This window comes from Aspergillus welwitschiae (assembly GCF_003344945.1).
Source record: "Aspergillus welwitschiae strain CBS 139.54b unplaced genomic scaffold BDQ94scaffold_32, whole genome shotgun sequence".
Lineage (NCBI taxonomy): Eukaryota > Fungi > Ascomycota > Eurotiomycetes > Eurotiales > Aspergillaceae > Aspergillus > Aspergillus welwitschiae.
This window is the reverse complement of record NW_020798726.1, coordinates 150,795-163,769: the sequence shown is the minus strand read 5'-3', so window position 1 is coordinate 163,769 and position 12,975 is coordinate 150,795. Positions and strand designations below refer to the sequence as shown.

The 12,975-nt window shown below is 52.7% G+C and overlaps 6 protein-coding genes across 6 annotated transcripts; 4 read left to right on the top strand and 2 right to left on the bottom strand.

Annotated features, from left to right (window-relative positions):
• Nucleotides 1–166: 166 nt before the first annotated feature.
• BDQ94DRAFT_78631 (putative integral membrane protein PTH11-like) lies at nucleotides 167–1,979 on the top strand. The gene is made up of 6 exons (XM_026776548.1): nucleotides 167–454; nucleotides 518–557; nucleotides 628–695; nucleotides 769–1,142; nucleotides 1,197–1,261; nucleotides 1,320–1,979. The coding sequence occupies exons 1-6, from the start codon at nucleotides 266–268 to the stop codon at nucleotides 1,754–1,756; spliced, it is 1,173 nt and encodes a 390-aa protein (XP_026623079.1). The 5' UTR covers nucleotides 167–265; the 3' UTR covers nucleotides 1,757–1,979.
• A 1-nt stretch (nucleotide 1,980) lies between these two features.
• On the bottom strand, nucleotides 1,981–2,561 carry BDQ94DRAFT_78627 (uncharacterized protein). The gene has a single exon (XM_026776547.1). The coding sequence runs from the start codon at nucleotides 2,407–2,409 to the stop codon at nucleotides 2,104–2,106; it is 306 nt and encodes a 101-aa protein (XP_026623078.1). The 5' UTR covers nucleotides 2,410–2,561; the 3' UTR covers nucleotides 1,981–2,103.
• jhd1 ([Histone H3]-lysine-36 demethylase) lies at nucleotides 2,561–7,314 on the bottom strand. The gene is made up of 2 exons (XM_026773991.1): nucleotides 3,731–7,314; nucleotides 2,561–3,651 (listed from the first exon to the last, which is right to left on the bottom strand). Exons 1-2 carry the CDS (start codon nucleotides 7,058–7,060, stop codon nucleotides 2,713–2,715), a joined length of 4,269 nt encoding a protein of 1,422 aa, XP_026623077.1. The 5' UTR covers nucleotides 7,061–7,314; the 3' UTR covers nucleotides 2,561–2,712.
• Nucleotides 7,315–7,993: 679 nt separating this feature from the next.
• On the top strand, nucleotides 7,994–8,962 carry BDQ94DRAFT_78585 (putative pre-mRNA branch site protein p14). Its single transcript, XM_026776546.1, has 5 exons — nucleotides 7,994–8,127; nucleotides 8,271–8,294; nucleotides 8,431–8,487; nucleotides 8,560–8,687; nucleotides 8,769–8,962. The coding sequence occupies exons 1-5, from the start codon at nucleotides 8,096–8,098 to the stop codon at nucleotides 8,867–8,869; spliced, it is 342 nt and encodes a 113-aa protein (XP_026623076.1). The 5' UTR covers nucleotides 7,994–8,095; the 3' UTR covers nucleotides 8,870–8,962.
• A 1,095-nt stretch (nucleotides 8,963–10,057) lies between these two features.
• BDQ94DRAFT_149456 (50S ribosomal protein L30e-like protein) lies at nucleotides 10,058–10,992 on the top strand (the record flags this gene model as incomplete). Its single annotated transcript, XM_026767386.1, has 3 exons — nucleotides 10,058–10,175; nucleotides 10,232–10,327; nucleotides 10,384–10,992. Coding segments are annotated over exons 1-3 (373 nt in total), but the record flags the coding sequence as incomplete, so codon positions are not given.
• A 473-nt stretch (nucleotides 10,993–11,465) lies between these two features.
• Nucleotides 11,466–12,919, top strand: BDQ94DRAFT_149455 (STIMATE family protein). The gene is made up of 2 exons (XM_026767385.1): nucleotides 11,466–12,004; nucleotides 12,064–12,919. Exons 1-2 carry the CDS (start codon nucleotides 11,534–11,536, stop codon nucleotides 12,703–12,705), a joined length of 1,113 nt encoding a protein of 370 aa, XP_026623074.1. The 5' UTR covers nucleotides 11,466–11,533; the 3' UTR covers nucleotides 12,706–12,919.
• Nucleotides 12,920–12,975: the final 56 nt, after the last annotated feature.

Sequence of the window (12,975 nt, the reverse complement as noted above, 5' to 3'; positions counted from 1 at the left end):
ATTAGAGCGCCTCGTCTATCCTTCGTGCTCTCCTTGGCAGCAGGCATCTCACACGAGCTGGGCTGACTGCCGATAGGATAGTCTGGCTAGGCTGTCAGCATGAATAATTGAAGAAACCAAGGGCAAGGGGCCTACCAGACCCACCGTAAGCAGGCCAGCAGCACCTACAAAACACAATGGAAGGCACTCAGAGAATTCTGCTGCTGCTGCTGATGCGGCTGCTGCTGCGATACAGTCCTACGGTTGGATGCTGTAGCCGCCCAAGATGAGCTCTGCAGGGGCGAACTATTCAGCGGCATACCTGGCACAGTCGCGTGTGACCGAGGTGACGGTGGCATACTCGGTCCCGATCCCTGTTGAGATCTTGACTACCGTGTGGCGACTCTGGATCAAACTGCGGCCTTCCTCAGAGCATGGCTTGACCTTTGACGACTACGTGATGATCTGGGCTACGGTGAGCCATTTATCGGATAATTGTGTCTTAAGGGCGCGTCCTGACTCGAATGTCTCCATATAGATCATCGGTGTTGGCGTCTGCGTCAGTGGATTGGTTTACGGTGCGCTTGACCGGCCCGTCCCGTTGACATCTCTGGACCGTGTAGCTAACCACAATCCACCTCACGGCAGGCCCTCCCTATGGGTTTGGTCGACATGTCGCCGCTCTACCAACCAAGGAAGTCGAAACGTTCATGATGGTATGAAGGAAATAACCAAGTCAAGCCGACACTCACCTTCATATGGCTGACGGATCCGGGACTTCCATGGTAGGGCGACTATATCTTCAGTCACTTCTACGACGTTGCCATCGCCAGCACCAAGCTCTCCGTGTTGGCGTTATATTATCGCATTTTCATCACCCCGAAATTCCGCCTGGTCATCATCCTAACCGTAGTTTGGGTAATTCTATGGCTCATGACCATGGAAATTGTCCTAGGGCTGGAGTGTCGCCCGATCGCGAAATTCTGGAATTCGAGCGTTGAAGGCACATGCTTCAACCTTGTCGCTTTCAGTTACTTCACCAACATTGCGAACCTCGTCACTGACATCTGGATCTTTCTCCTCCCCCTACCCATCATCCTACACCTCCAGATCACGAAAAACAAGAAAATAGGCCTCAGCTTGCTCTTCTCCGTCGGCTTAGCGTACGTACTCAGTCATAGTACCTAAGAACTTCTAAGTAGCTGACAAACATCCAGAACCTGCGCAATCAGCGCAGCCCGACTAACCGTCGTAGTCACCCAGGGCTCCTCCGACTACACCTGTAAGCCAACCACCATTTTTTCTTCTCCATCCACCCCAGCCCACTCACCTAAACACAGGGGCCGGCGTCCCTCTCGGCATTCTCTCCGCCTGGGAACCCCTCGGCGGCATTCTCTGCGCCAACCTCCCGATAATCTACAAGTCCCTGGCTGCCGTACTCCGCAGCATAAAGGGCACTCTTCGCACCCACGGCTCACGCAGCGCACACCCCTCATCCACCCAGCGCCAAACGAAGTCCAGCGCCAACAACCATCACAATACCTGGCTTCAGCTGAATAATGGCAGCGGGGCCGGGAATAGCTATCGCTCTGAGATCTTGGCTTTGAAGAGCATGGATGATGACGATGATGATACGGAGATGCAGCCCATGCGGGGGATGAATACGATTATGGTTGAGAGGCAATTCGAGCAGGAGGTTATCGATCAGCATCATGACCCTTCTCTTAATCATCATGATGGGAGGGAGGGGGATGAAGAGCCCTTGAGGGGGGGGTAAGTGATGTTATTTCTTCCTTGTTCGTTTACAGTATGCATGATATAGATAGGTATAACGTTAGTTTCTCCATTGTCGCGGTGTAGGGGTCTTTGTAGAGGTCATGCCTGTTGCAACCTAATTTACTGTAGCCCTACTACCAACCCTTCGTTAACGCACGTGCGCGTCTACCGCGCAATGGAAAGGATAGTACGACGCTACGGTTCTACATAAATCACCGCTCAGTACGGGTTCAAAAGAAACAGATGTAAGTACTGCCTAGCGGGATTACGACAAAGGTAGATAGTACGATAGACATACACGAGATCCAGTGATTAGCAAACAAATCAGGCACAGCAGCTGGCTAGTACCTAGATGAAAACAGAAAACCAGAGCAGGACTTGCCAAAATGTAAAGATGAAGGAAATACGGGACAGAGGCAGAGTAAACGCTGAAGCAGAGCTAGGTATACTGGTATAGTAATAGAAGAATACTGCAAAGGAATGATGAAAAGGAACGATGGGAAGAGGTAAAAAGATGTGACCCGACCCCAGGGTCGGAGCCAGAGTTAGAACTGCAATTGATATCGAATGGGAAATCAGAAAGGATAAGGAAATGGGAATCCCAGGAAAGGAACGAACAGACCGATCTGGTCGAAAACTCCCCAACCGCCACATGAACAACGCCAGGTACAGATTATGAAAAGAAGAAACAAAACATCCCGGTACATAGAAACAAAAGCCGGCCGAATAACGAGACGCCAAAAGGGAATCACAATAATCAAGGGCCAAAGCATATCGATGGACCAAGCCAAACCGATCATCGCCAGCAGACTCCCTTCCCTACCAAACTCCACATCCCAGGAAACACTGCCAATTGATCGAATCCGATCGTCTCAAACCTAATTTCTCCGGTTGCCCGATCTAGGTGGTCTAAAATGGTGAAAAACATGAAACTCATCCGCTGCTGCCTTCTCGCCCTCACACTCGTGTGGATCTCTTGCGTAGCCCGAACTCGGCTTCTTGCAGTTCACGGATCAAGCGGAGGCTCTCAGCATCCGGCTCCTCGTCCGCAACCCGCTTAGGGTTTTTGCCCGGCTGCCCAGGAGATGTTGACGTCGCAGAGTGCCGGTCGCCCTTTTTCTCGTCGGTTGACCAGAAACTCTTCTTGGCATGCGAGGACGAGGAGGGGCGTGATGCGGACTTTTTGGAGCCTGAAGAAGGACCTGGGGTGGATTTTCGCACACCACCGCTTGAACCGCCGAACGAAGAACGACGGGCGGTGGGGGTATGGGTCGTCCCCTTGGTCGGCTTGGAAACATGCGTCTCAGGCATGTACCGATCAACCTGGCGCGGTTGGCGCGAAGAGTGCCGGGAACTTGAGGTTGGTGTGTGCAGGACTACCACATGGTCCCCTTCTCCGTCTGCTTGTTCCTGAGGAACATCGGTCTCGTCGGCCAGTGAGGTCGGCGGTGATACAAGGGTGGCAGTAGGCTTAGAGACAGGCGCAGAATCTATTTCCTTCGCATCGACCGTGTCAGTCTGGAACGTAGGCGGTGATGCGTAGGAGGTTGGCCCCAATGGTGCTTCCTTTTCCCCAACGGTCATTCCCGACTGCCGATTTGAGTCTTTATCAGCCAGCGGCGCATCCGAGAACGGGGCATGGAGATCCACGGCTGCATGAGCATGATCGGACAGGTGATCTTGCGTCCCCGGCGCACCAGCTTCACGATTGTTGCTGAGATGTGCCGGCCTCGACGTAGGCGATGTGCTCTCCTGCTTCATCCGTTTGTTGATCATCGGCCCAGTTCCTTCTTCGTTGATACGAGGCCGTTTGGCAGAAGCAGCAGCGCGCGGCTTTGCTCGTTCTTGCGCCTTAACAGGGTCAATACGGCCGTACTCATCGTGGATACACCGACGCTGTTGTCAGTTAGTATTAGAACTGGATAGAAAGAGAGAGGGAAAAAGAAGAAGAAAGAAAGAGAGAAAGAAAACGAACCTTGCTCTTCCGGCAGTCGTCGCAGGCCTTGCTGCGGCCCTTCTTTCCGGTGTTGGCGCCTTCAGGACTGGCATCATTGAGTCCGAGTCCATTGACCGGTGCACGCGGCGTACCCAAAATGGCGGAGTTGAACTTGGCAGCGACTTCAAACCGATCCGGGTTCCTGCCACTTCCATTGTCTTGAAAGCCTGCTTCCGATGCAATAGCGGCAAGTGAATTCAGCGCAGACGCTGCGTCGTGTGCTAACGAATGGTTGCTGGGGCCGAAAGCGGTCACGGCCGTTTGCTTGCTGGAAATACCGTCGTTATGTTCATCCTTGTGGTGACACCGGATCCTTCGCTTGCGACAGGCATCGCAGGCAACGCGCTTAGGGCCCAGTCCGGAGCCACGGGGTGCAGCGCGCGATTTGGGAGCAGGCTCTTCTTTGATGCCACTGCTCGACGGGCCGTCTGGCATAGCAGCTCCGGCATTCAGCGGACCACTAGGGCCACTACTGTTGCTCATTTCGGTTGCTGGGTCATGAGCCGGCTCTGGAAGCCGCTGTACAGCCTGTCTTTCTGCGTACGTGCGCTGGCTCTCGGCATTACGCTCTGAGCGACGGCTGGGCCTTCCGGCGGGTTTCTTCTCCGCGAGACTGAGTTTCGCATTGCTTTCAGCCACGCCAGGGCGGGTCCAATGCGGTGCCCTCTCATTGCCACGCTTCCAGGCGACCCAGATGCCAAACTTCCTTACGGCATCGATTGGCTCCCCGGACATCTTAGGTATCGAGCGTTTGACCGCATTCCTGGTATCCATCGTCACGCCCTCCGTCAGATAGGCGCCAGCAATGAGGGCAGTGTGATATAGGTATTTTGCAAGATCTGGTAGCCCTTCCAGTTCCGCTTGAGAATAGAAGCGCGAGTTGTGATAAGGCGACCCGGCAGGCGCATTGTTCGTCCGTTCGCCGAATTCGTAGTAGATCGGATACGCTCGGTGGAAGCGGTAGTTTTCGTCCTGCGCAAAGGCGTCAAGAACGCTCTGCGGTAGCGGGTCATCTTCGAGATATCGCAACGCGGTATACCATTGTATCTTCTGGAAGAACGGGTACCTGAACTTCCGTGGAACCTTGGTATCCTTCTCGATCTGCGCGATCTTAATCTGCATCCCGTAGTTCAGCCTCGTAAGGAAATTCCCACCGATGACAAGACTGTTCTCGGGGGTCCAGACGGCATGGATCCAGCCCGAGGGGATCAGCATCGTATCGCCTTCAGACAGATCCACGCGATAGCATTCCTTGGTTTGGTCCCCAAGAAAGGTGGAATCCTGCGCAGGAGAATTACACCACTCCTCATACTTTTTCAGGTGCTTGTCCTTGGGCGGGATGAAGAAGAAGGTCTTTTTGCCTTTCAGAATATGATAATATACCGAGGACCCTCCAAAGTCGATGTGGAAATCGGTATAGCAGTCAGCGACAGACATTAAGACGTAGAACTGGACTTTCGGGCAGTCGCCGACGGCCTTCTGTTCGTCAGGCCAGACAGAGTCCTGAAGGTCAAGATCCCGGACAACCTTTGGCCGACGAATGAGCCTGCCCAATGGGCTCTGTGAGACTTCCAAACTGATGACGTTTCGGACAACCTTGTCGCCAGTACTCTCGTAGTATTCCGCCCATTTCTGCATTGTCCACCTCTTGTCTTCGTTCTGCTGCGATTTGACATCAATGACCTCGACTCTTTCTTCCGGTCCGTAAAGCTCCGCAACTCTTCGAACGGTAAGGCCTTCAGGAATCACCATGTCCAACTGATCCTGGCCACAATCTATCACTTGCTCGTAGCCTTCCTCTTGCTCGACAATATGATCCAGCAGCTCGTCGAACATTTCTTGCGTAGGCGCCTCTTGTACTAGAGTGTCAAACTCGGAATCACTGATCGAAACGGACTCGCGAGTGTTCCACTCCGCAGGGATGACAATTGGTTCCGTCATGCCATTGCCTCGCTCGAAATACTCGGCAGTGACCAGCTCAGGACGCATTCGTGGGAAATTTTCAGGTAGGAACTGAATTTTGCCCTGTCGGATGGGTTCAATGTAGTGATGTTCGAGAGAGTCCGTAGCGGCCTTGACAAGCCCTTGGTTGAGGCCGGCATAATCAATAGCTGTGCGAGCGCGAGAAGATTTGCGCACGAACGTAGTCTGTCCATAAATAGGACGGCATTCTCGACAGATAAATTTGTCCACTGTTCGGAGTTCGCGGTCACTCTTGAACCCAGCACAGACAATATGAAACCACCGTTTGCAACCATCGCAGCTTATCCATGTCACGTCGCCTTGCTCGCCAGTGTCCATCGGGATCCGCACAAGATTGCAAGCCGCGCAGCTAGCCTGGTTAGACTCCTCCGTATCATCTTCAATCTTGGAAGAATGCTCTATCGGCATTTGTGCCATGTTGGTGGTGTGCATTGATAGTTGTGCTTGTGTCTCGCTCGGCCTACCATTTATGACGAACTTTGTGGGTGAATAGTCGTTTTCAGCGTCCCCTTCCTCCTGCCATAGAATTGGTGGAAGAGTGGAGGAGCTTGTATTGGGTCGCATGCCATGGATAACCGGGCGTGATATAGCAGCTGAACCGTCGGACTGTGACCTCACCCGAGACGGCATGTTGTTGGGCCCGGGAGCATTGTATGCATATTTTTCGTCATTGAACCTCCAGCTCGCGCCGCCCGAATCCGCCATGACATGATGCTTTTGTTCGTCCCCATAATGATAAAACGACTCGTCGATGCTGACACGTTTCGCGGGATGCGAGGGAGGATGAAAGTTTGTGGGCCGTGCCAGATTCAGCAAAAGCTCTGCGTCTGTCTTCATGCTATCAAACAACGAAGCAGAATTTGCATCTGACACGGCCACTGTCCGGTGTTGGGTATATGGAGAGGGATCCTTTTCCGACCGCGGACGCTTGCTTGGGCGTTCTGTAGATTCGATGGGCTCGGAGGGGAATAGCGACATGGCGGGGGTGGAGTTTTGAGAAGGAGGTCGGTAGGAAAGAGGTGCGAAGGTAGGACTCGTCGCTAGGGCGATCGTTGCGAGAGCGTCGATGGTAGAACCGGAGCGGCCATGGCTAGAGCGATGAGAAGCTGTCTCATCAGCATGATGGTGCAGTGTAGGATTGTGAGGTACAAAGTGGTCGCGATCGGAGGCAGCAACCCGAGAGACGTTGCGGTCGACCCATGATGCACGGAGGTCGGAGGTTGAGCAAGGCGAGATAGGCTCGACGGCGCGTCGCGGCGGCGAGGGAGTGCGATACCGCGGCGGTCGGCTCCCAATATGATTCAAAAAGGATGTAGCAGTGATCATCGTGTGATCTGAGGATGGAATCGGAGGGAAAGGAGAGAAAGAAAAGGGCCCGGAGGAGGAAACAGGCGTGCTTGCGGCAGACGGGTGCAAAGCGGGGATGTTCGACCACACGGGCTAAAGAGAGGCCACCGCAGGCAAAAAGAGAGTCATTCCTGGCAGACTGGAGAGCGCACAGTAAACAATGAGATGGAAAGTGAATCAGAGAGGAAACCGAGGAGATGGTGGGGTGGTGGAAGGAGAGGGTGACGGAGGAGAGTCGCACGGCGGAGAGGTTGAGGGGGGGAAGTTGAGAGTCTCTGCCGACTGGGAGTTCAATCGAGAGCGGCGGGAAGAGAGAGCCCCGAGTATGCACCGCGGCGGGTGCGGGCGAAAAAAGAAATGTCTTAGACTGGTCAATCAGGGAGCGGGAGGATATGATGAAGAATACTGGAGGACAAGCGATTAAAGAATGCGCCAGAAAAACAGATTGAGAAGATGAGCTCTGCACCGGAACAGAGCAGGAGAGGCGCGAGGCTTTGCTTGGACGGCCGGTCGAAGGAAGGCAAAGCGGGCGCGCCGCCAGTCTGCCTCAGGCCGGCACTCCCTATCCTAACCTATCGTTTGCGGCGAGCATCCCGGAGAGCAGCGCTACTACTTGCAGTCCGGAGTATACCAAGGGGTGTTTCGCAGCATCTAGACAACGTTTTTAAGTTGGTTAACTATGAGTAAATAAGGATTTATATCTCCACTCTGTCCCCTCCATCTCCGACAGCATCTTCTACACCCCTGACCTCGTCCGTCGGTCTCAATGCCTCGGACTTGTTGTCGTCTGTCTCGAACCAACAAAGTGAGGCTCCTCCCAGCCGCTAGTCCCAATTAGGCAAGGCAGGCTCCCTTCCGAACCTCGTGCTTGTCGCGGATATTGCTTCCCTCTCTCTTCTCCTCTCCCTCTCTCTTCCCTCTCTATACACCTCTCACTCCAGGCCCTCTGGGTATCTGATTCATCTTCAACCTCTCCCGACCCCATTTCTAGGACCTATACTGTCCCACCCGAGAATGAGCCGGAAGCTCGCCCCCGAAGCCAATCGGTAAGTTCTGCTCGCCGAATCTTGCCCCTCTTCGGTCGCCCGCCATCTTTCAATTCCAGGCATTTGTTCGGCACGTTGTTGGCTGGCAAACCTACGAGCCGGGCAAGTATCATATCTAAAGCATCGATGCTGACCGGTTTCAGGATTCTCTTTGTAAAGAACCTCAAGTACGTCGATGATTTCCCAAGATTCGTTCCTCGACTCGCAAACCATCCGTCGCATACCTGTCGACCAACAGCCAGCAGGCGACAGGCGCCCATCGTCTTCCAGAATGCAAGAGCTAACCTGATTGTTTCCTTACAGCTACAACGTCACAGCTGAGCAACTCTTTGACCTCTTCGGCAAATTTGGTCCCATCCGGTAAATCTGCGCATGACTCACGTTCAACCCACTTCTTGGTCAATAATGGCTAATTGTTCCTGTTTCTTCCAGCCAAATACGTCAGGGAATCGCCAACAACTCGAAGGGCACAGCCTTTGTGGTTTACGAAGACGTTCATGACGCCAAACAGGCATGCGATAAGCTCAATGGGTTCAACTTCCAGAACAGATACCTCGTCGGTATGTAACCCCGTGTCAAGGGGAGACGAAGCAGAGAATATATGGAGACAAGCCGAATGGCTGACATTCGTTTCTTTCTAGTTCTATATCACCAGCCTGAGAAAATGCTTAGGTCGAAAGAGGACTTGGCGGAAAGGCAAGAGAATTTGGAGCGTCTCAAACAGCAACATGGGATAGAATGACGTGATGATTGCTTTTGTTCGCTTTCTCTGCATGCCCTTTGCCGGCATCTGGCTGCGTATTATCCTGGGTTGGTCGTGGGGTTTCTGGCGTTTTTCTCTCCTATGGGTTTGATGGCTCTTATTCATTCATGGGTATGAAAGGGTTGCCGGCGGGTTGAATGACACCCTGGCTTTTTGTTCAGGAGAATGATACAGAATGGGTTATTTCAAGCCGGGGTCGGTGCTTGTTGCACCGGCTCCAAGGTTACCAATATAATCATTTCGATCGCCGGCCACCTTTTGGCTGTTGCGGCACCCCCCTCTGAGATTACTGCTTACTACAGGAGTTTTGACTTGACTTGCTACAAAGTATGTTCCCAGTGACCCCGATCAAGGGGGGAACTGACCCTAGCCTACTGCAGAGACCACGTCAGTCGTAGAAGTGGACAGAAATCTAGCGATCGTCCAACGGCCGTCATTTTGCATGGGGGTGGATCAAGCGCCTGAAGATCGTGCATTGACTAGTGAAGTATCTACAGAAACCCCCTGAAGTGCCGACGTAAGGCTAGCCAACTAGTGCGGTAGTTTATGTCTCTGCTGAGCTTCGCTTTAATGGTATCCACTCCCGGCCTCGTTAGCCGCGAGATCCAAGCGCCAATGATATTGTCACAATAGCGCAGGTGCAGCATCGGGGTGACATGCTTGGAACGTCTGGATCTGACGACTCAAGCACCCGGTGATCCTAGACAGTTGGCTTGCAGGCGCCAAGGGGCACCCGAAGCCAGACACAGCAGGCTGAAGAGACACCCAGGTATTTGTAGATAAGGAACACATGCGCTCTACCGGTAGATGTGCAAAACAATACAACGATCGGAAGCAGATTTATTCTACGAGAGCATGAACTACTAACTATTAACCTACTGAATACTGCACCGACCAGTATCTGGGGTATACTGATCTGATCCACTGGGGGTCGATCTTGGATGACAGCTGGAGCACAGGCGCTGGAGAAAGGAGGGGATCAGCCTGGATTCGGCAGTCATTATTAGTGCCTTATACATAAGGCCACAAAACACTGTAAATGCCTTGATACTAAGGCATAATTTTGTGGCCAATCCTAGAGCGGATAGTCATGACTCAGCCCCACCCACCGGGCTTCTAAAGATTTTCTTTTCGCTGCAGTCCAGATGCGCTTCTGCTTCTACAATCACCACCTTCCCTCCCCAGCATTTAGATCTGCAACACGGCAGTGATCCTTTGCGTGAGCCTCTTTAGACCGCTACACACGTTAAACCCACATTTTTAAACATGTCTGAGACTTCTGCCGGTATGCACATCCCAGGTCTCGTTTTTCTCATGGCCATATACTGACAATTTCTATAGCCTGGCCCCTCGCCGATGAGGCCCTTACCCAGAACCTCCTGGACCTTGTCCAGCAGGCCGGTCACTACCGCCAGCTGAAGAAGGGTGCTAACGAGGGTATGTGCTTCCTCAAGAACACTCATTGTCTGTCTGTCTGCTAACTGTCTTTGCAGCCACCAAGACTCTTAACCGTGGTACCTCCGAGCTCGTTATCCTCGCTGCCGACACCTCTCCCCTCGCTATCCTCCTCCACATCCCCCTCCTTGCTGAGGACAAGAACACCCCTTATGTCTTCGTGCCCAGCAAGCTTGCTCTCGGCCGTGCTACCGGTGTTTCCCGCCCCGTGATTGCGGCCAGTATCACCACCAACGAGGCCAGTGACCTCCAGGGCCAGATCAAGACCATCAAGGACAAGGTCGAGAGACTGATGATCTAAGCGTTGGTCTTGTTGTGGAAACCCTCCGGAGGATTATGCCTCCGCGGGTTGCTAAGAGGAATCTATTGTGACTTCGGGAGTTGGCCGGCCATGACAGACGAGGTTTTCGCCCCACAGTGCGAAAACAAGTGTCGATGAATGGTTTGGATCGCTACCGGATGCTCAATTGGATGCTGTGGGCGTTGTGCGCCTGGAATTAGTGCAGATAAAAGTCAATGACAAAAAAAATGTGCCAAAATTTGTGTAGTATATTTTGGTTGCTCTAATGCCGAGTAGTTGAAGGCGCGATTCCGGAATACTAGTAATCATTCTACAACAAAAAATAATACATAAAAATTATAGTCAGGGTCATCAGACTCAGGGTATGTCTTGGGGGGCAATAATTTGCAGGACCGCTGGGTAGGAGCTTGGCGGGCGCTAGTGAGGCCCAGCTGCGGGGGCGGTGTTTTTAGAGTCTTCGAGTTCTCGGGCTGGTCCTGACCTCATAACTCAAGGCTGGCTGGTTCTCCGCCCCATTCTCATCTTCCCATGAAACCCACTTAATTCCTAGCTTCTACCCTGAGACCCTGGCTGGTTCCGGTTCCTTGCTGGTTAAGGAGGACCTGCCTTCTTCGTCTATATTCACCGTCGCGCCCCTAATTCTGGTTGAAATCACTCCCATCATCTACGAAGTCTGCCCCGGCCATATGCCCGTGACACGGACATCCCTCGCAAGATAGGCACGCCGCCATCTTGCATCTCCGCAGGTCACTGGACTCCCCTCAATTATCACCGCCACCAGCTGCTTGGCCTTGAAACTTCCTCGGACTCGTTGCAATATCTTCTCGCAATAGCCTCTTCTCCTTGATTTTGCTTTTTATCTGTATTTTGGACGCAACATCGCCGCCATGGCCTTCACATCGCTTGCCGGGCTAGTCATAACAACGGCTATCGCAGTCCTTAGTAGCGGTGTCGGTGCGTCGGCGGTTGGTAGTCTGACTACTGCCTCCACCACCTCCATAACGCCGTCACCATCACCATCACCTACTATGCAAACTGTGCCTTTTCATCTAGCTGGTCCAGATCCCACTGATGGAGACGACACCGGAGAATGCAGGCTCCTAGGGCCCTTTTCGCTTCTCGTCCAAGCTGCGCTCGGAGCATTGGCGCTGCTATCACTTGTCTACAAGCGCTGGCGGGAGAGACCTCAGCGACCAGTGAAGGTGTGGGCGTTTGATGTCTCGAAGCAAGTCTTTGGGTCCGCAATGCTGCACCTCGCCAATCTGCTCATGTCTATGTTCTCTGCGGGCCAGCTCGAGATCCGGAGTAAATACAAACCGAATCCATGCTCCTTCTACATATTGAACCTGGGAATCGATGTAAGCTTATCTCTACGCTCCATTATACGGGGTACGTGCTGACATGGTTCGTTTTCAAGACCACGCTAGGCATCCCGATCCTCATTTTCATCCTTCACCTCCTCAACCGCTTAGCTTCGTATACGCCCCTCGCCAATCCTCCGGAGTCTATCGAGTCTGGCAATTACGGAAGTCCACCGCGCGCCTCATGGTGGTTCAAGCAATCGGTGATATATTTCATGGGACTGCTGGGGATGAAGATTTGCGTCTTCTTCCTCATCCAGCTGCTGCCGTTCATCGTTAAAGTAGGAGATTGGGCTCTCCGATGGACGGAAGGCAACACGGCAGTGCAGATCATCTTTGTCATGCTGCTTTTCCCCGTCATTATGAATGCGATACAGTATTACATCATCGACACCTTCATCAAGAAGCCGATAATGCTGGATACTCTCGAAGAGGCGGAGCATGACACCCACGAACACCGCCATGCGCTCCTGGCGGGCATTGATGAGGACGCATCGTTCGAGTCGGAGGATGACTCCGTTGGGAAAGATGATGGCCCGGAAACTGTAAAAGAGGACCTAGTCCGGTTCGAGTCCGCCGAATACAATCCAGCTCAAGTTGAGCACAGCTCTGCCGCGTCAGTCAGATCGGGTAGTAGTCACGGCGAGTATGGCGATTTGTCATCGTCCACCAAGCTTACGTCCCAACATAAGGACTGATATGATCTCCACTCACGTGTGTTATGTGGCGTTTGGTGATATTCTCAGTGATTGTTCTATGGGAGTAGTGATCGGTGCATTTAGGGTTCTGGCAGGATGGCGTGTACATGATTTTACTTCAGCTGTTTGTATGTCTTTTTGTTTTGTCTACTGCGCGTTATACACCAGCAACGCATACGTATAGCCTAAAATATGATTAATTATAAGGTCGCCTCTAAGGTTCCTTTTGAGTAGCAACCTACTTCGATAATTCTGCCTGAAATACCAGGC

What these genes read in the sequence shown, in the direction of transcription:
- BDQ94DRAFT_78631 (XM_026776548.1), top strand. Translation starts at nt 266, where the DNA reads ATGAGCTCTGCAGGGGCGAACTATTCAGCGGCATACCTGGCACAGTCG. An exon ending in CGTCAGTGGATTGGTTTACG is followed by an intron (nt 558 to 627) that starts GTGCGCTTGACC and finishes ACCTCACGGCAG; the next exon opens with GCCCTCCCTATGGGTTTGGT. An exon ending in GGGCTCCTCCGACTACACCT is followed by an intron (nt 1,262 to 1,319) that starts GTAAGCCAACCA and finishes ACCTAAACACAG; the next exon opens with GGGCCGGCGTCCCTCTCGGC.
- BDQ94DRAFT_78627 (XM_026776547.1), bottom strand. Translation starts at nt 2,409, where the DNA reads ATGTGGCGGTTGGGGAGTTTTCGACCAGATCGGTCTGTTCGTTCCTTT.
- jhd1 (XM_026773991.1), bottom strand. Translation starts at nt 7,060, where the DNA reads ATGATCACTGCTACATCCTTTTTGAATCATATTGGGAGCCGACCGCCG. An exon ending in ACGACTGCCGGAAGAGCAAG is followed by an intron (nt 3,652 to 3,730) that starts GTTCGTTTTCTT and finishes AACTGACAACAG; the next exon opens with CGTCGGTGTATCCACGATGA.
- BDQ94DRAFT_78585 (XM_026776546.1), top strand. Translation starts at nt 8,096, where the DNA reads ATGAGCCGGAAGCTCGCCCCCGAAGCCAATCG. An exon ending in CTCGCCCCCGAAGCCAATCG is followed by an intron (nt 8,128 to 8,270) that starts GTAAGTTCTGCT and finishes GACCGGTTTCAG; the next exon opens with GATTCTCTTTGTAAAGAACC. An exon ending in CTCTTTGTAAAGAACCTCAA is followed by an intron (nt 8,295 to 8,430) that starts GTACGTCGATGA and finishes GTTTCCTTACAG; the next exon opens with CTACAACGTCACAGCTGAGC.
- BDQ94DRAFT_149455 (XM_026767385.1), top strand. Translation starts at nt 11,534, where the DNA reads ATGGCCTTCACATCGCTTGCCGGGCTAGTCATAACAACGGCTATCGCA. An exon ending in TATTGAACCTGGGAATCGAT is followed by an intron (nt 12,005 to 12,063) that starts GTAAGCTTATCT and finishes TTCGTTTTCAAG; the next exon opens with ACCACGCTAGGCATCCCGAT.